General features: G+C 41.5%; 1 protein-coding gene across 7 annotated transcripts in view; it reads left to right on the forward strand.

Annotated features, from left to right (window-relative positions):
- The window catches only part of GRID2 (glutamate ionotropic receptor delta type subunit 2), a 792,384-nt gene extending 778,452 nt beyond the window's left edge, over positions 1-13,932 (forward strand). Inside the window, exons 15-17 of one of the 7 annotated variants that reach the window (XR_014171606.1) lie at positions 1,577-1,817; positions 3,383-3,562; positions 11,407-11,455. Coding sequence is in view for 5 of the 7 variants with exons in the window: in XM_081924868.1 (XP_081780994.1) it covers positions 1,577-1,817; positions 5,046-5,123; positions 11,407-11,829 (742 nt within the window). In the remaining 2 variants the exon portion in view is untranslated. Of the gene's footprint in view, positions 1-1,576; positions 1,853-3,382; positions 3,563-5,045; positions 5,124-11,406 lie in introns of those variants that run through there. The other 6 variants (XR_014171607.1, XM_081924868.1, XM_081924871.1 and 3 more) reach the window with 6 other exon arrangements.
- Positions 13,933-14,779: the final 847 nt, after the last annotated feature.

The raw sequence follows: 14,779 nt of genomic DNA on the forward strand, positions 1-14,779 counted from the left end.
GATGGCTGTATTTTACCTCCACTGTCAGAGGTATTATGCGTATGTGCCTTTTGATGAACTGAGTGGAAGACAATGAGGCATGAGGGTGGGGAGGGATAGCATGTGCGGATCCAGCAGTGCTTGGTTTGTTTTATGATTGTTAGTTTGTTAATGTTGTGTGTGTGTGTGTGAGTGAGTGAGTGTGTGTGTGTGTGTGTGTGTGTATATATATATATATACACTGCATCACGGTATGGTACGCTGGTTTGACATCAACTGATAGGAAGCACCTACAGAGGGTGGTGAATACAGTACAATATATTATGGGCAGTCCCGTGAATCCACTGGATGAAATAGCAGAAGAACGTTTCCTCAGGAGAGTGAAGAAAATTCTCAAGGATGATTCACACCCTGGCCGGCACTTTCTTGATCTCCTGCCCTCAGGCAGAAGATATAGAAGCATGATTAGTCGCACCAACAGGGTAAAGAACAGCTTCTATCTGTGGACTGTTAGGCTGCTGAATGAAAAGATAACAACAGGGCAACTAACTTTTTGGTGGGTGTGCGTCAGTAAACGAGGGGAATTAAGACTAAGAGAGCTGAGTGGGGGGTGCTCATTTAATCTCACTGTATACAAGTTGTACAAGTGACAAAAAAGTATTTAAATTTATTTCAATTTCAATATATGGTGATTATGAGCGCTGTCATGCTTTGTGAATTTTATAAGATGACTTTTCTTGTGGTTGTGCTGTATAGCCTTTTTTAAAAGTTGTTTTGCTAATAGTGTTTTACAGAAAGTGGCTGTTTTACTGAGCATTTGTAATTGTTTTACTGAGGATTTGTTAATTATTTTATATGATTTGTGGTGTTCTGTTTTCTTCCTTATTGTTTTTAAGCCACTTTGTGACTCGTTTGAGTGAAAAGAAGCACAGAAATATAATGAATGAAAATGAATAAAATGAATACCACTTGCTGGGAACCACAGGAGGTGGCATGGAGTGCTGCGGTGCTCATGTCTGACTTGCAGGCTTCCAATGGACTGTGGACCAGATGGACCATTGGTGTGACCCAGAAGGCTTGTCTTACATTCTAGACAGATGTCATGGGACAGCCATAGATGCAGCCCTCTAATACAGTGGTACCTCCAGTTGCGGGCGGGAGCCGTTCCAGAGCTCCGGTCAGATCCCAAGGTTTCCACAACTGGAGGGACCGCTACTGCACATGGTGAAAGACCACTTTTGCACATGTGCGCGGTGCAGTAGAGCGCTTCTGCGCATACGCACACAGCAAAACACTTCCAGGGGTGCCACTTTCACAACCCGAAGTTTATGTTACCCAAGGGTAACGTAAACAGAGGTGCTACTTTGATTTGTCAGCAGCACTTGTTAGTGAGACTGCTTCAAGTCACATGAGCTGGATATCAGAATGCATGCTTGGCCAGCCACTTCAGGGATATTTTTGCTTTCACGCATATGAGATTTGTTGAGCAGCCTAAGTTCCATCTTGGGGAAGTCTGGGCTTGGGCTGTACAGCTGTGTAAGGAATTCTTCGTTATTGCCAATGAGATTTTGAATGACTCTTGTAATTTCTCCCCAAGGATTCTAGAACTTCAGCAGAATGGACACATGGACCTACTGAAGCATAAGTGGTGGCCAAAGAATGGCCAGTGTGACCTGTACTCCTCTGTGGACCCTAAATATAAAGGAGGAGCTTTGGACATAAAGAGCTTTGCAGGTGTATTTTGCATACTGGCTGCTGGGATTGTTCTCTCCTGTTTAATTGCAATGTTGGAAACATGGTGGAATAAAAGAAAAGGCTCGCGGGTTCCTTCAAAAGAGGTATGAGACCCTTCCATTTCATCATAGCACTAGAGGTGAGAAGGAAAATGTGTATTCTGAAATGTTTTACTATAGCCTTCTAGTAGTATATCCCTCTTAATCACCAACGTGTGGGGGGAAGTTGCCTGCGGGCCAGAAGTTCCTCACTACTGATCTAAAAGAACTGTTTTTTTTTCATTTTTTGTAATGGGGGAGAGAGCCAAAGGCTACTTTATGTGTGCTTGGATATGCCCAGTGGGGTTTGTTTTACTTCTACCCCTTTGGATAGCAGACCTCAATATCATACCTCAAATGGCTTCTGAAACCCCTTCAGTTTCAAAAGAAGTTTTCAATTTGGAAGGAGAGGCTGCTATTGAGAAACACCAGCCCCAAGGCCACCTTGGCCATATGGTGGTTTCATTGTATCCAAGCCACTGGGTTCAAATTTGGTTCTTGTTACCAGCCCTTGGTGATTTTAATCATTGCAAGGGGAAAAAAATCTCATTTGCTTTCATATTCTTAACACCGTCTAAGGGCCACTTCACAATTACATGTTCAGATGTACACCTGAACTGTTTTAAGTGTACATCTAAAAATGTAACATGCAAATGCAATGAACATGTGTTGGCAGACACATGTATCATCCAGGTACACTAATCAGTGAACTGTATTGGCTGCTGCTCCATACTGAGCGCACTAGGTGTGGCAAAGCCAAGTTTGTTTCTGCATAACGTGTGGAATGGCCCTAATAGGCATTCATTTGCTTTGCAAAAGTCCATCTGTGCATCTCACTCAAAAGAATGGTGTGCATCTATAAAAAACTCACCATCATCTAAGAATCAAATGCAAACTAGAGCTTGATTAACCAGCACTGAAATGTTTAAGTCTATTTCCTAGCCTGTTTGGGTGTAGTGTCTCTCCACTTTTGAATCATTCTTTTTAGGGAGGCTTGCCATTTATCAAGGCACATGTGTGTCTGTGCTTTTAAGTAAGCGTACAGAAAAATGGAGAATGTAGCAGCACCAGCAAGCATAGGGTCTGATTAATCAGCCTACTATTTAGAAGGAACTTGAACATTATCCTTGTGACTTACTTCTGAATAAAAAGGGGAGGACCATTTAGGTATTTCAGATGTTGCAACATTTCAACTTGGGTGTGGTGGCAAGTAAACACTTGCTGTAAAGTGGTCCCTTGGTCCTTTATATGATGATTTGCTGGCTTGCAACTTGAGTCTTAAAAGAGTTCACATTATACAGTGAAGTTTTATGTAAATTTGAACTTCACATGGAAATTTGTGCTGAATATCCCCTCTATCCAAAGTACAGGGTTCATTCAGTGCTGCAACAGTTATGAACCAATGTTAACAATAATTTTATCATCCATTCAGTCCATTGGCTGAAGGGCAATGAGAAGGGCAGCAAAACCCAAAATTGGAAGTCATATTGGGCTGCTGTCTTGTGCTCCAGAATGCAAGCTTCTTCTTTTTTTTAAAAAAATGTACTGAAAATTTGCCTTATGGTTGTGAATATAACTTTCCAGCTGTGAACCAAAATAACCCACGCAGTCATGTCTGCTTGTGTCTGCAGACAGCCTTAAACAATAGCTCTGAGAGAAGTGTGACCTGTCCCCATTAATCTCAATGGGATGTAAACTCTGAAGCCTGGTGATAATTTAAATGTCTGCATTGTTGAATATTTCACTGTTGATCAAGGCACACGTGAAAGAAGAGGAGCAATCATTTTATGGAGCTATGCACAAACCATCCTGTGAGTGGTGTCTCATTTTGATGTCTTGAGAGGGTGGAGTGTGGGTCATGGGGTGGCGTTTGGGCAGATATCACCCCTAAGTCTTTCCCCTTGTTTTCATTCTGACATCAGCTGAGATAATGTATCATTCTGTAATGTCACAGACTCAGCAGTGACACTGAAGAAAATCACGAAATACCAAATTTGAATAAAATGAAGGACAGACCCTATCAAATAAGGGAATGTAATGTTAGAAATTAGTATTCAGGCATCATACAAACCAAGGGGAGATAGCATGGTGCCCAATGTTCAGAGATGATGGGAGTTGTAATCCACAACATCTGGAGGCCACCATGTTGTCTACTCCTAGCATAAACAGTAATGTATCTGAGCTCAATAGGACCTCTGGAGCTCATAGGTACCACTTCAGTTGAGCCATTCTTGGAATGTAATAGAATGAGAAGCCTAGTCAGGGAGTCCATGCCCTAGTACTGATTTAATGCCACAATTGTCGTTGACTGTGTGCAAATGGTCTCTCAAAATTCTCCATCCTATTTGTGGGCAGGGAAATTGGGGCGGGGGGAGGCTATTTCACTGTATTTTTCAAGAGGCAAGAAGAACTTCTCCAAAAGTTTCTTGGGGATGGGTCTCCCCATTAGCAAAACCAGTAGCACAGCTTATTTTCTTCTTTGTTGCTACCACTGCAAGCAACCACGGCACCAGCTGTCTTGCCAGTCTAGCCATCATTTTGCATCACCCACAATGCCCCTGACCTAGTGTCAGTCCAGCACATTAGTACAGGGCACTGTGGGGAGGGCAGCAGGCATTTAGAAACAAATGGGTTTTTGCATTGCTTGCCCATAGATCAAATGAAACGAATAGGCAATGTTGAGTCACCTTTATATTAAAATGGTCTACTTTCTAGCTTCCATCACAACATTCAAATCGGGTGGTTGTAGGGAGGAAGGGTTTCTTAGCAACACTTGTGAAAATGCTACAAGTCCAACATTGAAACTACAATTAAAAATGAAGGTGGCAATATTCTAATTTTATACAATTTGCTTAACTGGACCATTATTTGGACTGTTTTCCTCTTACCTGCTTCTGGTCTTAGCTCATGGCTGTTCTGCATTTTACAGGGCAGCCTTCCCCAACCTGATGCCCTTCAGATATTGTCAGACTGCAGCTCCCATCTATTACTAGCCAGCATGGTCGATGGTCAGTGATAAAGGGAACTGTAATCCAAAACATCTAGAGGGCATGAGACTGAGTAGGCTGTCATAGAGTAACTTCTTTTAAGGCAGATCTCTTATCACTTATCAGACTTAGAGCCTATCTTACTTTGTTACCTCTATCACTATTGCTGCTAAGTCTCGAGACATCTCTGCCATCACAGAATGATACATGTTGAGACATCAGTAATGGCCAAAATAAAAAAGTGGATTTCACCATGACTAGTGTAAGTATTGAGAGTGTCACTGTAAATTTATTTCTATGCTGAAAGATTAACAGCGTGGCAAAGGATGAAGGGGATCTTCAGTGCATATTTCCAGACGAAATACAATTTTGGAGTCAAAATCTGGTCAGTCTTGAGTTAATTCATCTATTGTTGGACCAACTAATTGTTTTAAATGTTGCAAGCTTTCAAACGTAGGCCCACATTTCTTGTACTAGTGCAGTGTGGTTCCCACCAAGACAAGAATTGTATGGCTGCCGTATTGTATGGCACGTTGTTTGTGTGAAGTGGACCCCTTGTGATGCAGGCTAATTTTAAATATGTTGATGCAGCACACACAAAGAGACTGGAAATGAAGGGTTGCACTTATGTGGTTAATACTGGCCTGACCCACATTTGATACTGCTACACACAAGCAGCATACCACATGGTACGGCACTCATATGATTTATCGTCATCGGAAGACTAGCCTCGTTGATAATGCATCAACCACATTCTTTTTCACATATGGAAATTCAGAACAAAATAGTACAAATATGTACTGCTATATATTCAGACTGACAGTTACATGATGATGGGATTTTATACTCTTAACGAAAAGGTGTGAATATAGGTGAATCACACATGAAGGTTCCAATGCATACTAGGAGTTCAGTCTTCTCAAATTATCTCACCAAAGGGGCAATCTCCTATGTACAGAGGATACATGTGCAGAGTTGCCATTTGTGTAAGTTAATGAGGACGCCCGCACATACAGGAGCTCCATGCACACAACACTGCGCACATGAGGCTCTAAATTTGTAAATGAATTAGTATGTGCAGTTAGGTTTCCCCTGGATAAATACATGGAGGATCTGGTTTCTTTAAGTTCAACCACTTCAAAAATGTGGTAGGAAGTGGGGAAACAATGCAGCTAGTGAAAAAATAGTAACCAAAGAATAAGGCATGCCCCACCCCTGGTGCTACTCACCTGAAGTGTGTAGAAAGAGACTGTGGAACTATGCTTCTGGTTCTGATTGTACATGGCTTCTCCTCTGCCATCCACACTAATATTACCATGGATGTCTGAGGCAGGGAAAACTTTATGAATGCACACACCTTTACAATCAGGGCTCTTGGATCCAGAGAACCCTACATGTCTTGAGGCAAGGGGATCCATGCATAATAATGGATGAACCAAAGCCCTGGCCCCATATTACCTTTCTCCATCCTTTGCCCATTTGAGCAAGTAACACAGAAGGGGGCTTTTGGTTTTCACCTTTCTAAAAAAGGTTATATTAGCAAAGCTGAATATTAATTTGGAAAGCGCACACAGTACAGAGTCAATACGTGTTCAGTGCATATTATTTATAATTACTTCATCTTTCTGTTTACTTTTCTACATGTTACTAGTCAGTGATTAGTAGAGTTAACATACAGGTGTTTATACTGAATTTTGCAGGGATTTTGCAGAATTTTTTGCTTTGAAAACAAAACAAGGAAAAATATGAGCAAGTCATCATATTTTAAAGTAACTTCAGTGGAGTCACTGCAGTCCTGCTTTTGGCCAAGTGAATAACAGAATCTCTGGCATATTGACTACCAGAAAATATTAAATAGGGTAACATGTTGTTTCTTCCAAAGTATTCAATTAAGCATATACATGTACTAAATAAGCACTAAATAAATATTTAGTACTGCTGGTACTAAATAAGCATGTTCTGCTACTAAATGAACCAACTACTATAATTAGGCATCTAGCATTACTTACAAAAATATTAAATAAAAAATTCGTTTTAACATGAGTCACATTTTATTTCAAAATATAAGAGCTTTTCCATTTAAATTAGAGCTCAGGAACTTGTGGCCTTCCAGGTGTTGTTGGACTACGGTTCCCATCATGCCTGACCATTGACCATGCTGGTCGGAGCTTATGGAAACAGGAATCAAACAACCTCCAGAGGGCCACAGGTTTCCCATCCCTACTGAAAATTCAGCAAAAAACACCAATAGGTGCTGCTTTGAGTTGTTGTTATTCAGACAACACGATTCAAAGGAGCAGCAAACTAGAGCACAGCAGGCAAAGATCTTGCTAGTTTGTTCCAGTCAATATGTGAAATTCAGCATGTGATCTCAAGGGCTCACAATTTTTCCTTATTTCTCCATGACCATTCTACACAAAGCACACAGTACTTCCTGTCTCTAATATTATTTTGTGCAGTTCCCCCCTCCACAATTTCCCCATGATCTTTCTCTCCATTTCCCCGTATTTTTCCTGTACTGTTTGCCTTGTGTCTCTTGCACTCAGCCTTCCACTCCACCCTAAACAGAACACGGCCTTGAGGGAAATTACATGGACCACGCAAATGTGAAATTAAAACACAGTGATTACACACATAATCCTGGTCATGCTGAAAGGCCCTAAGAGGAAGAACAGGGGCAAACCTACTGCTAGTGATACTTGGGATACTTCCAGTTATCAGCTTTCCCAGAGACCCTGTTATACGCAGGCAATAACCCACAGAAGAGATACCTCTTATTGTGGTGGTTTAGATCTGCCACTGCTGGCTGTTTGATTGTTACTGCACATTTAAACTACCCTGTTTCCCCGAAAGTAAGACATCCCCCGAAAATAAGACCTACTTCCAGTTTTGCCTCTCGCTGTAATATAAGACATCCCCTGAAAATAAGACCTCCCTGATAATAAAGCCTCCCCCGAACATAAGGCCTCCCTGGAATATAAAGCCCCCAAAGCTACCGTAAGGCGTCTGACTCCTCTGGACCGTCACACAGCTCACTGATTGGCCACAGCACAGCCAGAGCTGTTCAGGCAGTGCGAGATCTCTTTAAATCAGAGAGCCCGCACCGCCACCAGGCCAAGCTGCCACCTGCTGCTCGCTCTGCCCTGACGGAGTCTGGCTGACTCACAATTAGACAATAATAGTTCCAGTTACAGATAGGTAGCAGTGTTGGTCTGCCATAGTCAAAACAAAAAAAATTCCTTCCAGTAGCACCTTAAAGACCAACTAAGTTAGTTCTTGGTATACCAAGAACTAACTTAGTTGGTCTTTAAGGTGCTACTGGAAGGAATTTTTTTTGTTTTGAATTAGACAATAAATGTGTACCGTATTCTTCCTCATGGAAAAATAAGACATCCCCTGAAAATAAGACCTAGCGCATCTATGGGAGCAAAAATTAATATAAGACACTGTCTTATTTTGGGGAAAACAGGGTAGCAGCAATCAGCACAGTTAACATCTAGCTTGCAGATAGCTGTCATACACGTCAACATTCTAGTCACCTACAAAAGCAAAACAGTCGTTGAAGAAAGCCAAATGGGTCATGCCAAACTCTGCTGTTCTGCTAGCGGAGCACACTTCCACTTGTGCAACAGAACTTTCCCCTAGAGTCCCCTGCACACCCTTAAAATCTGCTCCAGGGGGCTGGAAGACCCTCTGGAGAATATTTTGAGGGCACTCAAGGAGAGGAAATGAAGGGAAACTCCATCATGGGTGTAGCCAGGGGGCAGTTGCCCCCCCCAGATCAAATAAAACAATAGAAATACTGAACTAACTGATCAATCACATCGGTTCTGCCCCCTCTAACAAAGTCCTGCCCCCACTAACAGATATCCTGGCTACACCCATGCACCCCATTGCATGAGTGGAACTTTCCTCGTGCAGCACTGGATGTGACCCAAAATATGGAAATGCTCCATAAAAAGTCACAGAAGCTTTATGATGATGAAATCCCAAAAAATGAAAAAAAGAATTAGCAGGCTTGGTATTTTCAAAGTAGAGTCGTATTCCACTTAACACCTAGAAGGAATGTCTGGCTGTATTGAAGCTCTTAGGCCAAGCTACAGGCAACTCCATCAACCTTACTCATGTTTATTCTAAAACATATCTTCCACCAAACCAGCTTACGAACTGGCTCTCATAAAGTCAAACAGGGTGGAAGATGTGTTGCCAAAGCTATTTTCTACAAATCCACATTTGTTTGTGGATATGGCATATTAGAAGTTATGTGTGGGATTCAGCTAACCAGCCTCAACAGCAGAAGCCCTGCACAAGGAGTTCAGCTCACGCAATGGGGCTTTCCCTGCTCTACACACACACACACACACACACATTCTTGCCCCCCTCAAAACTGACTCAAGGTGGGAGGGTGGGGAAACCTCCAGAACAGCTCACCAAAGTGGAGTGTGAGAAGAGTAGGATTGTTCCATCAGGATGATTGGAAGAACACAGCATTGAATTCCACCCAATATACTGTATTTTTTGCTCCATAAGACACACTTTTTCCCCTCCTAAAAAGTAAGGGGAAATGTGTGTGCATCTTATGGAGCGAATGAAGGCGGGAGGCAGGCGGGAAAAGCCCAGAAGAGCCACACGCTCTTTAAAGGGTGCACGGCTCTTGGGGGCTTTTCCCAGAGGAGAGAGAAGGGACTGACTGGCCGTGTATTTATATTCCTGAAATATCTAAACTTCTAGCTGATAAATATAAGTCTCTCATATTTAATAAAGCTACTGAGAATTCTATGGAATGTAAAGAGAGATGGAGAAAAAGTATGAGATTCTGGTTTTCTACAGAAATAAATTTTGTTGCTGACATTTCCAAATTTTCATTTAATTTATAGATTTTTTTTTCTTGGTGGGGGAACAAGCTTGATTGCAAAGATAGCTATAATTCTGTTGAACATTTCTATTGCATCGAAGCTAAAAATTCCCAAGAGAATGAGAACAGTGATTCAGTTCTTTAGAGTATCTAAGCACTGAAAAGATTACGATGCCCCAGCCATATGTAATTCAAAATAAAAACAATACTTTTAAGTTGTAAAATAAAATTCTATTTTTCAAAATGGCACAAAATTTGCATGTGTACTGAAACATATATGCATGCATGTATGTCATGTGCAACACATGACAGCGTGTGGTTTCCTCACGTTGTTTCTATCTGCATTAGGACGACACCTCCTGGTTGAGGTGGGATAAATAATAAAAAGAGAACAGTAAAATGAGTAAAGAGTTTGGAGCAGAGTGTAAGGAAGTCTAACAAAGTTCTGATTTTCCCCACGATGACTACTTCAACACTCCAATGTTTTTTTTTGGGGGGGGGGAAATATTTAACATCGAATCATTTCAAAAAAATAGTCTCTTTTGGAGTGGGGTGCCCCTATTTTGCTGTGCCCTAAGCATGCGGTTAGGGACGTGGGTGGCGCTGTGGGTTATACCACAGAGCCCAGGACTTGCTGATCAGAAGGTCAACAGTTCGAATCCCCACGACGGGGTGAGCTCCCGTTGCTCGGTCCCTGCTCCTGCCAACCTAGCAGTTCAAAAGCACATCAAAGTGCAAGTAGATAAATAGGTACCACTCCAGTGGGAAGGTAAACGGCATTTCCGTGCGCTGCTCTGGTTCGCCAGAAGCAGCTTAGCCATGCTGGCCACATGACCCGGAAGCTGTACACAGGCTCCCTCGGCCAATAAAGCAAGATGAGCGCTATAACCCCAGAGTCGGTCACGACTGGACCTAATGGTCAGGGGTCCCTTTACCTTTACCTTTAAGCATGCAGTTAGTCTGCCTATTGGGTAATCCAGCACCACCAGTACCAATAACTTATTCTGAGCCAATCTGTTTTTGATCCTAAGCTTGGTTGCTGTTATTTTTGTGGATCAATAGCTAAATACCCATCACAGTAATGGATGGGAAGCTAAGGGTGATTGGATGGACAGCACTGCTTAGAACTCATGTCCTCTCACTTCCAATACCTTCCCAGAGCCGGCAAAGAGTTGAAAGGAGTCCGAGGCAATTGCCTAAACTGTCATACTATAGCACTGCCCTTCCAACGCGAAACAAAAGAGTACATCACACTGAAACTGCAATGTGTGGTCTACAGCCAGCAGCTCTCACAATCTTCTCCAGTCATTCAACACTTCACTGTGCTTCATCTTCATTACACAAAAGTCATTCTTATCCATGTAACATTGGTCTAAATCATGAGCATCCTACTTCCAAATCCTCATCTTCCAACAAGCATTTCTCTGCAGCATCTGCAGCCAGATGTTCAAGAGGCTAAATTGTAAAGATGAACGCTTTGGAAAGGGAGAGTGCACTTGTATGCCATCCAAATCACACAAACTCACCCTGTAAGAAAGATTTACCACAGATTATTTGCATTCTGCCTTGGCGGTTGTAAAGGCAGGCACCATTTTTGCCAGTTTTGCTTAAACTAGTTAGATGGTTCAGCAAAGGACTTGTCGAGCCTCTCTTATTTTTAACTGATGTGCAGCAAGCCTAGTTTTCTTTATTTGAATAGTTCTGATTATTATTCTGTGGAAAATCTTTCTGGGTGTTTTTTTTTTTTTGTCTAGAAAAAGGTGGCAATGAGTGATTTGTTGTTGTTGTTGTTTTTCCTCTTTTTGCCTTCCAGGATGACAAGGAAATTGATCTGGAACATCTCCATAGACGTGTGAACAGCCTCTGCACAGATGACGAGAGCCCCCATAAACAGTTTTCCACCTCATCTATAGACTTGACTCCCCTGGACATTGATACTTTGCCCACGCGTCAAGCACTAGAGCAGATCAGTGACTTCAGGAACACTCATATCACTACCACAACCTTCATACCAGAACAGATCCAGACTCTTAGTCGTACGCTTTCAGCTAAAGCTGCTTCTGGATTCTCTTTTGGCAGTGTGCCTGAACACCGAACTGGCCCTTTCAGGCACAGGGCTCCGAATGGGGGCTTTTTCAGAAGTCCCATCAAAACGATGTCCTCAATTCCCTATCAACCAACTCCGACCTTAGGGCTCAACATCGGTAACGACCCAGACCGAGGCACCTCCATATAAAGCTTCAGACATTGTTTTGTCACTGTTTCTTTCTAGGACTCCCTTTGCAAGGAGCAGCTGTGATATTTGTGGGACTAACATGGATGTAACTTTTTAAAAAGAAATCAGGAGTATTAGTAACAACTCACTATCCTTCCCCTCCTCTTTTTCGCTTTCTCTCTACTTGAGGCCATGGTTTTCAGTCCAGCTCCTCTAGAGTAGCTCCATTAGCTCAACTGGTGTGTCTCTGGAATAAGCGCTTTCTAGAATGTATTATGGCCCCAACTCTGTAAACCATCAAATCAACTCATTCTGGCCAGTGGGATTACTCTGAAGTAACTTCAACTGAGCCACCATTAAAAAAACCAACAGGTCTGCCACTTCCCTAAGATTCTACTAGTACAGCATTTCATAAACTTGAAGACAAGGAAACGGACACTGAGCCTGTATCAAATATATGGGGTTATTTCACTGAAAGACCTTTGTATTGTTTCGCCTTTGAGTTTTTATACAATTGCAATAACTTCAGTCTTTTCTCTGTGTTCTGCTGCATCCATTCCAGTGCTTCACTGCTGTTCTGTGTCCTGTTAACTGTGGACCAAAGGCAAACCTTGCAGTATTTACAGTTGGGGGGGGTGAGAGAAAGGAGAAAGAGAAGGGAGAGACCATTGAGGCCACCTAATATGAGAATGCAATTTTGTAGGATTTCAAGAAGCCATTGCTATGCCAGTAAAGACTACAGTTAAATCTCCTTTTTGCACTGCAACAGTGCATATGACCTTTATGTAATTGTACAGTGTTTCAAAGGTTTTCTTTTCCTTATGTACAGTAAACTGTATCATATGGCAGAATCCTCTGTTCTGTTAAATAAATTAGTAGCTCATACATAGATATATATATATATACACATATACCTTGGTATATGTATATATATATGTACTTATGTATATATCTAATAAAATGGAAGCTGATGCTATTGCAATTTGTCTAATAAAGCTTTAGTTAAAAAAAAAGTGTTGTATACTGGAAAGATGTACAGGACAGGGGGTTTTCCGCAAAGAAAAGGAAGGGTGGTTTAATGTTATTTGCATTGTTTGATATTTAATGCCTTTTATTTTATTAGAACATCCAGGGCAATGTAACATTTGTACCTAGATGTGTAACTCATTCATTTAGGCTTTTGCATTGGCTATTCAGCTGTGTTTAAGGGTAACCTTAATCATCTATTACTTTGGAATTATTTTTGACAAAATGGGAAAAACTGGTAGGTAAAAACACACACACATATACATCGAGGGACAGCTGATTTTCAGTTCCCAAGGGCTTGAAAAACAGATCATGGAAGGTTAATAAATGCTCTTCGAAATCAATACTATCCATCATTGCAAGTGTGGTGTGAGAGTTTGAGGACGGCAGCGGTCGAGAAATATTGGTGTGGCCTTAATTGCAATCCTGTGTTACTCCAAGAATATAAAGGAGAGGGGAGGAAAACAAAAGAATGATCTCTTGTTTAAATCTTTATTACATATTCAATTATAGATGTATTTTTGACGTGAGTGCCAATTGTATAGAACGATAAACTGATGACGGCGAAAACAGTGCCTCCTTTGGCACGGCGGCATTTTTGAAGCTAACACTCTTACCTGTTTAGATCTGTAAAATGAGCTTTCAGTTGTAATCCTTAAAAACTAAAATGCGATTAAGTAAGTAGAAAGCGAGCCAACTTATCCCGTGTTTTATTTTTAATTTGTTTTAATACTTATTTTAACCTAACTCCATTATGTGACTAGGCCTTGATTATAGGAAGCAACTTAGGTGATCTGCTTTAGGAGAAATTTCAAGATATATTATTCAGATCTATTCTATTTTGATGCTTAATTCTGTTCTGGGAAAGCATCTTGTACTGTCACTGTTTTTTGTATGAAATCTTCATAATATTGTCTACTGTGTAAGGCAGAACAATTTTCTTATCATGCAAAAGGCCATTTTGTTTCTAGGGTACAAGTGTTTAAAAGCATGCACAACTTGTTTCCCCTTGTAACATTCATGAGCTCCTACACAACTGACTTTTTCGAAGAAGAAGAAGAAGAAGAAGAAGAAGAAGGAGGAGGAGGAGGAGGAGGAGGAGGAGGAGGAGGAGGAGGAGGAGGAGGAGGACAGAAAGAAATTTCTTTACAACAAACTAGAGGGATATACCAGATGTTGCAGTGATTTTAGTGATAAACCAATAATTTCAATGTGTTGCCTATTATACTGATACACAAAACACATTTTGGAGGCCTCAGTTACAAGTGGCAGAGCTTTCTGTGTATAATTTGTCTAAATAATTTGTCTAATAAAATTGTTTTCTAAACTTGCCTCTCTGCTTGTTTCGACTACCCTGTATGCGAGAAGAAACCACTGCCACCAAGCATACCCTCTGCAAGGTTCCAGTGCATGTTTACCTGGAGCCAGGTAGGGGTGGGGCCAGCTGTTAGTTTATCAAATGCATGGCTCCAGTCCGTTATTTGCCAAGGCAACACAAATGCAATGCCAAGGGATCATTTGCAGGGTAAGCTTAACAGGTGTGTAGAGAAGGAGGTACTCAATGCCTTACACCACCTGTTGGTTATTCCACTAAAAATTCCTGCTCTCTGAGACTGATTTACTTTTCAGCAGAGTCAGTTTTAGAGTAGTGCAACCAGTGCAGCTGTACTAGGCACCATGCTGTTGGGAGCACCCAAAATGGGGCATGAGAGATGGGGGGGTTCACTTCCAGTTTCAAAGCTCGGGGAGATTTGCGATTTGCAGCCCTCTGATCCTCTCCCACAAATGCATTCCAACCTCTATAATAGAATTGCAAAGGTTGAAAACCCCACGTTTCCCAAGTTACCTTGCCTAGTTTGGCTCTAATCATATTAAAATAGAAGGAAATAGTTTCTGACTCCATCCCTTTCATGCAGTAGGACTTTCCCGTTGGATTCTCACTATT

This window comes from Podarcis melisellensis (genome assembly GCF_964234715.1).
Source record: "Podarcis melisellensis genome assembly, chromosome: 9".
In the NCBI taxonomy this organism is placed as follows: Eukaryota; Metazoa; Chordata; class Lepidosauria; order Squamata; family Lacertidae; genus Podarcis; species Podarcis melisellensis.